General features: G+C 35.8%; 1 protein-coding gene across 3 annotated transcripts in view; it reads left to right on the top strand.

Moving 5' to 3' along the window:
- The window catches only part of LRRC7 (leucine rich repeat containing 7), a gene marked incomplete at both ends in the record, with an annotated part of 381,292 nt that overhangs the window by 72,387 nt on the left and 296,538 nt on the right, over positions 1 to 12,367 (top strand). For all 3 annotated transcript variants that reach the window (XM_082833990.1, XM_082833989.1, XM_082833988.1), the window contains one exon: positions 4,510 to 4,712. In XM_082833990.1, the coding sequence (XP_082690116.1) occupies positions 4,510 to 4,712 (203 nt within the window). The remainder of the gene's footprint in view (positions 1 to 4,509; positions 4,713 to 12,367) is intronic.

Below are 12,367 nucleotides of genomic sequence, written 5' to 3'. Positions count from 1 at the left end.
TGGACAATAAAAATATGTTATCTAATAAAAGATAATACAGGAGATGTATTTAGAAGATGAAGTTGAGAAAATCTTCCAGAAAATAAAATAAAAAAACAAAGACATGGAAATTACAAGAGAAAAAATAATTAAATTACTAGACATTTCCTACATTCAGCTAATCAGGATTACAGGAAAAGAAAATAGAAACAATGAAGAGGAGGAGGAAATCATCAATTAAATAATAACAGAAAATTTAACATAATTTAACAATAAATGCTTCCAACGTGAAAGGGCCCATTTAGTACCCAGTACAATGGATAAAAGCACATCAAAGTACATTGTCATGAAATTTCAGAAGACTAAGAATAAAAGTTCTAAAATATTTTGGGAGAGGGGAAGGTGGGCGTAAAACAGGATTTTGAATAGTAATAGAGCTGGATTTCCTGACAGCAACCTTAAAAGCTAGAAAATAATACTTTAAAAATGCCTTCGAATTTATAAAGAAAATTATTTCTGACCTAGAAGTATATATCCAGCCAAACTTTCAATTGTTTGTGGGTGAAATGAAATCATGTTTGTATATGCAGAGCTCTCAAAAATGTTCCTACTGTAGATTCTTTCTCAGTAAGTTACTTGATGTTATATTTCACCATTGGATGTTATAGTCCAATAAGTCTAGAAAGAAAAGACATGGGGTTCAGGAAGTAGGAATAAAACGGAAGGAAATATAAAATTCACAGAATGACAGTGAAGAGAAATTCCAGGATCTCACACACACACACACACACACACATATCAGGTCTAGAAAAGTAAAGTGACCACTCCAGACTGAAGCAGGAAGATATAGAGCTCCTAAAAGATTATTCCAGGGGGAAATAAGACAGATTACACGTTTTTCACTATATCAAGAGAAGAGGAGATAGGAAATTGAATTAATGAAAGACACATAGGGCTTCCCTGGTGGCGCAGTGGTTGAGAGTCTGCCTGCCAATGCAGGGGACACAGGTTCGAGCCCTGGTCTGGGAAGATCCCACATGCCGTGGAGCAACTAGGCCTGTGAGCCACAGCTACTGAGCCTGCGTGTCTGGAGCTTGTGCTCCGCAAGAGAGCCTGCGACAGTGAGAGGCCCACGCACTGTGATGAAGAGTGGCCCCCACTCGCCGCAACTAGAGAAAGCCCTCGCACAGAAATGAAGACCCAACACAGTCAAAAATAGATAAATTAATTAATTAATTAAATTAAAAAAAAAGACACATAGACAAACCAAACAAAGAAAAAAAAGCAATTTTTAAAGAATAAGATGCAGAAGAAATAAAATGTGACTGAATTACAGTGATATTTATAGCTATAATAAAATAAGTACTATTAATTTAAAACAAAATTGCTATATATATTTTGGTTGGTTAGAAGTTCATTGAAACTTTGTTAGAAGAAAGGTAAACTACCTAGATATCTGCAAGGGAAAAATTAATGGAGTAGCACTACAATCAAGTTACTTAGAAATTTAAGATGGAAAAAAAGTTGAAAGCTATAATGTGTAGGGAGCATAAATCAGGAATGGAGGGAGTTCCGATTGAGAGATAGTCCATGAATCAGATACCAAAGTCATCAATGGGTTCTAGAGGTGGTAATGAATGATATGAAAAAGAGTAGAAAGATGTTACTACCAGGTAATGAGGCCATCAGAGGAGCAGGACATTTTTTAGGATGAGAGAAGATTAATAATTTTTAGAGAGCAAGGGAGGATATCAATTCCACTTTCCAACATTGAAGTGTGTTTAAGGTATGAGAAAATCAGCATGCTCCACTTTTAAAGGCTATAAGTGAACCATGTTTTAGTTGAGACTATGAAGGGGAGGAAGCCTTCAGTGGAGAGGATCAATGAAGTTATTGATCATAACATAAGGCACAATTTCAGAGTTTAGTGGGATTGAAGGAAAGAGAAGTTGGGTCAGGGGGAAAGCTCAGCACATTGTAAGAATGAGACAAGGGACTGAAAAGAGGACCAGAAGAGCCTACATTTTTGATCAACAAAAGGGAAAGCAGTCCTAAGTGAATTAAATTGCAAAAGTCTTAGTGGACAGTGGATTCTCTGGCCAAATGGTTCAGGTCCAGGCCTGGATATTCTCTTTTTTCTCTTCATAATAAAAAATTTGCAATTGCAGCAACAGATGGGTATCAAGAAATAGCTACAAGGTTCAGCACAAAAGGGTGAGTGCAAGGAACTGGGCAAAACCAAAATATGAACAATTGATTCCTCACCTGTGAGTCATAGAGACAGACAGGATACACACCTTGAGTCAGCTTGACGGCATCACAGCTGGGTAGTCAACGTGGCTACTAGTGATAAATTAAAAACCTGGGAATTTTTCAAGACTTCTCCCTCTCTCCACAGCACCCCTTCCACCTCTCATCTAATCCATTACCCACACTTTGGATTCTGCTTCTTAAATACCTTTCCAGTCTATCACTTCTCCCCATCCTCACTGCCACTATCATAGCCTGAGCCATCATCACTTACCTTTACAACTGCAATAACCTCAACAAATATGAACTAGGTACCTAATATATGTCATATATTTACTAGATGCATTTACTGGCTGCTTGATATGTGCTAGATCCCATGTAGAGATCAACCTACAATCAGGGCTTTCAAGGAAAGTCGAGTAAAATAAAAGTTACAAAACCTTGTGATTCAAGCTCCCAGAAATGAGAAGTGTAGGAGTTCAAGAGATAGAAAGTAATGGAGAGGAAAGACCATCTTTTTTAATGTTTTTAGTTAAACCTTCTAAAGATTACCATGTTCTTATAAACTTCTATAAGAGCTGACTCATGAACCTGTCCCAAAATATAATTTTATTAATTTCATAAGTAAAAGGAGGAATAAAAATGGCTTTGGGCTGCACTTTCAACATCTCTCAAGCATATTGTATTCATTTGCCTCCAAATTTGATTTAATCTAAGCCATTTCAAAACAAAATGCTATATTATTTTTGTGAACTATCACTACTTTCTGTTTCGGAAATAAGTTTATGCTGATAAGTAAAAACAAATCAATGAATAAAATGCGAGTTTCAAATTGATGCTCATTCAGTACTATTTCTGCAGATGGCAAACTGTGTACTGTTATTGTGAATTCAAAGATGAATAAGACAAGATCCTCTCCTTCAAGAACTCACCCAGTACACAAGGAAATAGTACACATAATTAGGAAGCAATGTGATTAGTGCCCTGGGAGCTCAGAGGAAGACACTATTCATTTATCCTGGGGAGACATTCACAGAGATAGTGACATTTTAGTTAGAATGAGAAATTTTTCAAGCAAATTATCAGTATCTGTTGGTGGTTGGGGAGAGAGTCCCAAATGTATCCATCTATTCATTCATGAACTGATTTGTTCATTTTACATTTGTTATTGAATATCTACTATATGTCAAGAACCAATACAAATGTAAAAATGAACAAAACACAGTTACTACCCTCAATAGCCTTGCAGTCTAGGGAAAGAATGACATGAAAAACAGTAACTTTAATAAAGTGTTATAGATGCCATGATATCAATTTTGTACAAGATTTCATGACATTTGGTCATTTTAACCTAGAGAAAGACATGCCAGGATGTCAGAAATTTCTGCCATGATTGTTCTCTCCCATTAAAATAAAAGGATCCATAGGGACAGATTCTTATTCTGAAGTGAATAACTGTATCTCCAATAGGAGCTTTGTTCAGTTCATCTCTATCCCCAGTACCTAGTTCAATGCTTGGAACATATTAGTTATTTAATAAATTATTATTTTTATTTTATTTTTTTTTTTTGCTGTACGTGGGCCTCTCACTGTTGTGGCCTCTCCCATTGCGGAGCACAGGCTCAGGACGCGCAGGCTCAGCAGCCATGGCTCACGGGCCCAGCCGCTCCACAGCATGTGGGATCTTCCTGGACCGGGACACGAACCCGTGTCCCCTGCATCGGCAGGCAGACTCTCAACCACTGCGCCACCAGGGAAGCCCAATAAATAATTATTGATTAATGGAATAAATTTGAGTCAAAAAGAGGATATCATAAACCTTATGGGTAAAACTTGACTATTTTGCAGAAATGAGAGAAATGTGTTTTTCTCCAACAAATTCTGGAGGTTTCTGTTCTTCACTGCAATTTGTATAAAATTTTAAAAAAAACATATTATAGTTCCATGTTTCAAGTGTGAATGTAAGCATTGTGCTAAGTCAGGATTGTATTCTGGCCCAGTTCTGCCATTCCAAAACTGTGTGATTATGGGATTCTGACCCTTTCTGAATCCATTTCTTTATTTGTTAAATGGGAATAAGAACATGTCTTTACATACCTTGGAGAGCTGTTTAAGGATTAAATGATCTATTGCATGTGCATGTCTTATGTAAACTTCTTTAAGGCATTATATAATTATAAAATATACAACATAAGTAAATTTCTAAGCTTTAAATATTATAAGAATGCCTTCCAAAGGCAGGTAGTTAAGCAGTTGGTTTTTTTTTCTGTTTTTCTCTAGTGCAGTGCCTGGAGATGACCACCAAGCGGAAAATCATCGGCCGTCTGGTGCCATGCCGATGTTTCCGAGGTGAAGAAGAAATCATCTCAGTTTTAGATTACTCCCACTGCAGCCTTCAGCAGGTGCCAAAGGAGGTCTTTAACTTTGAACGGACATTAGAGGAACTTTACCTAGATGCCAATCAAATTGAAGAGCTACCAAAGGTAATTTTTGATAACCTAAAATATGTACTTCAAATGAGTATTTCATAACTCCAGAGACTTGACATAATGATAATGCTAACTACAGCCTTCTATCTAGGTAATTGACAAATCATTCAAATTAATATAACTTTTCCCAATATTCTCATTACCTTTTAATGTGACTCCATTTGCAACTTCATGTAATATGCCAATAACCAATTGAACTCCATTGAAATCATCATTTTATGTAATATGCCTTTTTATTTTAACTGAAGATGATCTCCAAGAAAATAACAGGTTGGTAGGTTGAGATCAATAGCTTATGTTTAGAAAAGAAAGGGAAAATATGGTACTCTTTATTCCAGAACTGAAAATTTGTATGTTGTATGTTAAGGTGACATTGTTTTAAAGCCTTGAATTATGTTACAAGTCTAAGAAATGCTTTTACATACACACACACACACACACACAAAGAGTCAAGTATACTATTATGAAAAACATTCTGTTATTTCTAGAATTTGAAATTTTTGGTTATTACAAACATCACTGAATTTATATGGCATACAACTTATACACATAGTGTAGCTAAAATTTTTTAACTAATGTCAAACTTTACACACACATACATACGCACTGCCATTATGATCTTGTGCTATGCAAAGAAAATGTCTCCTATGACCAGAAAACACTGGAGAGATTAGTTACAGCAGACTAAGGCCACACAGCAGAAGGTTCAAAATCTAAATCATTGGATCCTATTGTTCACCTAAATAAGTGACTCAGGTTAAGTAGCTGGAATGGCATTCACCCGTGAAGAACTTAATGGCTAAGAGGGGGGAAATATCATGCAATACATTTCCATTGCTTATGCTAAAAAAAAATGCATGTTACATATCCAAGAACCAGAAAAAAAAATGTCCCATCATAAAAACTAAGTTAATATCAAAAGCAGAGTAAAATGCTCTGATCAAAAGGATTTTTGAATGATTGTTTTCATTTAGGATAATGGATTACAGTGTTTATATAACACTTCAGAGACAGGAACTATTTAATGTGTACTTCAAAACCAATATCCTTCATTTTTGAACACCTGTGTGTATGGTGTCATCTTGAATCTTTGCCCAGGAGGGCTGAATCAGACCTAAAACATTTTGGCCATATGGATTAACATCCAGATTGCACATAAGTGGAGGCTGGACTGAAATGGGCTGTGGCTTCCACCAGGCTATGAACTACTTGAGGGTAGAGGGAAAGATCTTATTCATCTTAGATGAATCTTTCATTCTTCATCCTTGCCTCCCTGTACAGGAGGATACATGGTGACCTTCACATAATGGATGCTCAATCTATGTGTTGCTGCTAGATGAAACAATGCAGAGAACTTCATGTACTATAGGACTTGATTAGTAAGACTATATAAAGTTAAGCAATTCATAAATGTGGCATTTAGCTCTAATTTAAGAAATTAAGCACAAAGTTTTGTTTTTTTTAGGTCAGGTCAATCTAGAATTGCCAGATGAAATAAAGGACATCCAGTAGAGTTTAACTTTTAAACTAAAACACAGGCCATTTTTCAGTATAATTCTATCCCAAATATTGCATTGGGTATACTTATACTAAAACACAAAACAGTTTGTTATTTCTTTGAAATTAAAATTTAACTGGGCATTTTATACTTTTATTTACTAAATCTGGCAGCCCTAGGGCAATCCAGCCATTTAAAATCTTTTTCTAGATGCATGCAACAGAGTCTGTAAGACAAATAGTAAAAATATGGTTAATTAATCAAGTACATACTCATTTAATATCTACTCTGCTACACAGTATTTGAAGCTTTAGGGGGGTTATAATAGAAATAAATCTCAACCCTTGTTCTCAAGGATCTGACAACCTAATCACAGAGAAAACTGAAGCGTTAGAGGTGAATACACAATAAAGTATAATCAGGGCCAAAGAACCAAATCCTGTGGTAGAGCTTGTGTATAGAGAAGAGTTCCATTCTTGGAGGGGATGGGGAAGGGCCTGACCAAAAAGCACAGATGCAAAAACTAAGATGGAATATATGTAGAGGGAGAGGAGAGGAGCAGCAAAGCTGTGAAGAGTCTGCAGCTGCAGGTGCAAGTGGGCAAGTGCTGACATATGTAGGTAGAGTAGGGAGAGCAGAGGGAACCCAGATTATGAAAGGTCTTGAGAGTTACACAGCATTGTTTGACTTGATTCATCAGGCAGAAAATGCCATTGGAGAGTTTTACATATCAAGTCAGTCACTAGGGGCTTAATGAAGAGAGCTTGGATTAACAATAAATAAAAATAATACAAGTGAACCAAGGATTTGATAACACTGTTGCAATGTATTAGAATTCAGGAGAAATGGTTATCTTTTGTTATTGGTATGATTTATGTATTTCAAAGACCTTTCACATAATCTCTCAAGGTTTCTTTGACTCCCAAAGTTCAATATTATTAGTTTCCTAAAACAGCCCTGTAAGTTCCTTTTTTCTAAAGTATCTGATATTGAGATATGATCTAAATTATCTGACTTGAGATTTGATTACAATAATACATGGATATATTTGTGCATTATTAGAAAAATAGGTAAATTAAGAAACAAAAGGACTGACATATCAATTAGGGCTCATTATGTGTGTTTCAAGTAATACAAAAACCAATCCAAACTGATTTAAACAAGAAATAGGCTTGATTGGCTCACATAAGTGGAAAATGCATCTCAGAACAAGCTCCAGACTTGGTATGTTTCTATTTGCTTTGTGTGGGATCAGCTTTATTCTGAGGCTGGCTTTCCCTCATGGGGCAGAATGGCTAGAACTGTTCTAGTGTTCACGTCCACAGCATCCCAAATTAGAAATTTTTGGCCTCTGAAAACTTTTTCTTTTTCTGAGAAGGACTAGAAGTGTCTCCCCCAGAATTCTTCAGTTAACTTGTCCTTAGGTCTCATTGACCTTAATTGTGTCACATGTTCGTTGTTGATCCAGTCCATTTGCTATGGGATCCACCATGTCAAGAAAAATGAAATTACTCTAATTGGGTTAAACAATGATGGGCCACCTCTGTAGAGTTGTGCTTACTGGCAGCAACACAAGGAAATGAGGTGGAAGAACTGTTGGAGAGATTACCACAATGTACACTACAAACAAAATGCTATAAAATCGCTGTTTTGCGAGGAAAAGTTCCTCTTAATCAAAGTTTGTAAGGACTTGTAGGCAAAGTATTGAGCCCTTAGGGGATTTAAACCTTTCAAAGTTAGATTAAATGAAGTATTTTTTGTCTGCCATCTTATTTTACTGTTTTCTTGGTATTATTTTGATGTTATTACCATTGTGATTTGAGATTTATTGAGTAATGAGATAACTATTTGTATTCTTAATATTATATTATGGCAAGAATTACCTTTTATACATTTTAAAAATTATTTTCATTCAGATATTTTATACTGAGAATGTTCTAGCTGGCCAAGAGTCTGTACTGTACATTCTTATAAAGCAGGTAGGGAACAGAGTCAAGGTTAATGGCATTAGGAAAAGAATGTCAAGAGTGTGTCAGAAAAGATGCAAAAAATAGATATGAAAGAACAGGTAGTGTTTTGATTAGGAATAGTTCAATCTGTGCTGCTTAATTTTTTGTAGTGAAAGGTAAAAATACAAAATAACATGCCTTTCACACAGTGATAGAAACCCACACAACTTATAATTTAGTACTGCTTTGCTTGTTATTTGGAACTGGAAACTTAAAATTATAGACAGAGTAAGAGACGATCACATATGTATATTATATATGAAGTAATAGAGTGGGAAGACAAATGTGAAAAAAAAGAGCAATAAAGAGAAAACCTACAGAGAAACTTCTTGAAACTGAAGAGGAACTTTAAAAAAGATTAAAGAAATAATTTTGGTAAAGTCAATATGTGACGAAAATTGAAAGACACAGAGTGAAATTGGTAGAAGAGGTTAATTTATCCATGTATAAAAGAGGACGGGACTAAATCTGCAGTACTGTACTTACAAAGTTTTCCCCATATAAACTACCCAGAAGTATTTTAGAGATTAAGAATTTAGGATTTGGACTCAGACAAACCTGGGATTCGATCCTAGCACTGCTAATTGGTTGGGAAGGTATTTTATTTTCTGAAAGCCTCAGTTTCTTCAGAAACTGGGAGAAACTGTTTAGCTGGGAAAATAATATCATCAACTCCTGGGATTATACAGATAGATAGATACATACATACACACATACATACATACATAGGTAGATACATAGGAGGGTAGGGTACTTGGTGTGATAATGTTTGTGGAGTACCTGGATAGAAAAAAATCAATAATTGGTATTTATCATTCTCCTCCCATAGATAAAGGAAATTTTCCATGTTAATTACCCTGGGTACAATAGTAAGATTTTGTAACATTTCAAGATAGTTCTGGGTATTGACTCTCTCAAAAAAATGTTGTGGCATGATGTCATTTCTAACTGAAATCTCCAAAGACAGCTTCTAGAAAAACAATCCTCTGCCCATATTGGGTGATAGGTTATTGACCCAAATAGCTACACCTGCACATTTGTGAGGGCTAATACCACCACTTCCCCAGAGAATTTCCTTGATTCACAGAATCACGTTATGTCATTTTTGAGTAAATGCAACTTTGGAAATTATTTTATTTAAGCCCTCAATTATTATAATAAGCAAATCAAGGCCAGAAAAGTTAATTAACTTATCTTAGGCCACATGGGATATTAAATTCCTATCCAAAACTAAAACCAAAGACTATGTGTTAGTTAGGATAGAAGAGATTATGCTACGGTAACAAGTCAAAATGTGTCTCTAAAGTTTGGCTTTGTGCCCCATGAGTGTTGCCAGGGACCACTGCTTTCCAAGAACCTATAGATAGTAACTAGTCCAACTTTGCCCCCAGTGCAGAAATGTCTACCTCTTATTTCTATTATAATAGTCATCCAACCTCTTCATGAACCTTTCTATTATGGAAGAAGTCACTCAATTAAGAAGTAGACCATTGTATTATTGGAAAGTTCTGATTGTTAGAAAGTTCTGCAGTATGTTAATGGTGTAGATCCATTCACCTATCTATCCATCTAAAACTTGGCTGGGCACTCAGAGTGCTACTAAGATTATTAAGGCCTGCCTTCCCTGGACGAGGAATTATGCTTCTGGCATTACTGCCTTGATCCTTAAAATATTTTAAAGGAATTCATAGAGTCCCTTAGAGTTCTGTTTTGCCTTAGAGTTCTGTTTTCCAAGACAAGTTTCCAAGTTGCTTAGACCGCTTTTCAAGGACATGCTTCCCAGATGCTTCATCATCTTAACAATATTACGTCTAGTGTAGAATATTGTCAGTGAGCTAAGAGATGCTAGAAAAAACAAGCACCTCCATATCGGCAGTTGCTTCTTCTGGGAAGAAAACAGACATTGAGAAGCCAGGTGCCAGGCAAGAGCTACCGAAAAACACTTGCATGGTGCTCATGATTCTGTGTTGACCACTCATGCAGGGCTGTATAGCTAAGACATTGATCATCCAATATAAAACAGAGAAAAATTTATCAAAGAGGGATATTTTAGACTGGTGAAAATTTTGTCATGGCTTGGATCCAGTCATTGGCCATTAAATGGAAGAAATCCCCACGGACTTTTAAGAAAATAAATAAGCAACAAAAACATACCTGAATCATTTGCCAGCATCCAGCAGGTAAAATAGAGCTCCAAGTTAATGACCAATGAACGGGTTCTGACAACTATGTTGGAGGTGTTTGTGCCGAGGCTATACATAAAAGCCAAGCAAGCTCTCCACTCAGAGATTTGGTCCCCACTCTTTCCTCTGCTAGCGCTGCTCTTCCACATGGCCTGCTGCTTCATTTCCTTCAGGTCTTTGCTCAAGTATCACCTTCCTAGAGAAGCTTTACCCATTATCTTACACAAAATAACAATGCCCACCACTGTCACTCACTTCCCCAACAAAACTTTAGGTTTAATTATATCTCTAGAAGATTTCGAGTACAATTCAATAGTGTTAACCAGTAGTAAGATACTGCGAAATAAGTTTTCATTGTTATAAAACATCGGCATAGCTCCCTCTGAAACAGTGTGTATTATTTTGCAGAGTAAGACCTCTGACAGTGGCCAGAGGTAGGGAAGGACAGGAAATGTGGGCACATATCTGCAGAGAACAGAGTAAATCAAACTCTCTCATTTAATTTGTTTTTTTTTTCCTTTTCTTAACTTTTGATGCTGATTCTTGGGGTTGAAGTGAGGTGAGATAATTTTTGTGGCTCCTCCATAATCCACTACTTAATATAGTACACTCTGCATTTTTTCTTACTCCCAAACTCTAAGTACTTTATCCATATAAAATAGAGCTTCGACATAATATTTTCCCAAGTTAAGGAATGTGCTCTTTGAATCTAGAAGCAGTCAAAGGAGGGATGTCAAAGAATATACTTTTACATGATGGTAGTAGAGGGTGGAAAAAGCCCTCTAAAATTCCTTTCACAATTAACGTTTTGTGATTCACTCATCTGAGATTCATTTTAAATAGATAAAAATGATGAACAATATAAGGAAGTATTCTGACAAACAGAGTAGTGACTGTAGTTACTGGTTATTATCACAGAAGTACTACAGTAAATGTAATTTCTGAAGAGAGAAGACCTAGGTTTAACACAAGTTCTGAAATGAGCTCATCATGTGACTTTAGACATCTTACTTAACCCCTTTGAACCTTAGTTTCCTCTTCTGCATTAGATGCTAACAAATTTATTTCTGCGCATCTCCTAGGATCGCTGTGAGCACCAAATAATATAAAGTACATGAAAGCCCTATAAAAACGGCAAAGTGATATATAACTCTTGAGCTAAGAGAAATAGTTTATTTTGATAAGAAAGGGCATATGTTTAATGAAGTTGATTGGCTTCTTTAACATAAATTTAGACAAATACAGTACTACAATAATAAGAAAATGTTAATTGGTCAACAAATGGCTATGATTCACTATTTAATATGGATTTACAGTTGTGTCAGTTTTTGTTTTTATTTTTTATTTTTTTTTATTATAGGCCATAAAAAGGTATGGTAAAGTTGAACATTTATTCAAAATATATCTCAGGCTCAAAATCAATAGGAACCTGAAGACTTTTACATGAAAAAAAAAGAGTAGAAACCAAGAGAGCTCTGAGTTGCTGCACAGAGTTCACAGCACAATGACAGTACGGACTACACACTGCTGTTCTTGTGAGGAGTGTACCTCCAAACACCCCCATGTAACCATGACATTTATTCAAGATTCAAATTCCAGATGCCTCCCAAAATATTATTATACAATTAAGGATGCTCTTAAAAAGAAGGTTGATGTTCTAATGGAAAAAGGGAAATGGATTCCAGACAAGCCAAAAAAAAAACAAAGTGTCCTCCAGTATTCTACACATCATATATCTGCAATTTTATTGATTCTTTCTTCTTTTAATTCACTGATGTCTGATACTTAGAATTTGGGAGTCTGAAGCCGTGTTTTTCTTACACCTTTAAATAAAATTGTCTGAAATCAAGGGCACTTGCTTATTTTGTGAGAAGTCTAATGACATCAAAGGAGCCAGAGAAGAAATGTTTGAGGGGGACAAATTCTGAGTTGCTTGTTCGTAATTATGATTTGTTTATC

Source organism: Leucopleurus acutus (genome assembly GCF_964270905.1).
Source record: "Leucopleurus acutus genome assembly, chromosome: 2".
NCBI lineage: Eukaryota > Metazoa > Chordata > Mammalia > Artiodactyla > Delphinidae > Leucopleurus > Leucopleurus acutus.
Note: the sequence above shows the minus strand (reverse complement) of the source record. Positions and strands in the feature narration are given on the sequence as shown.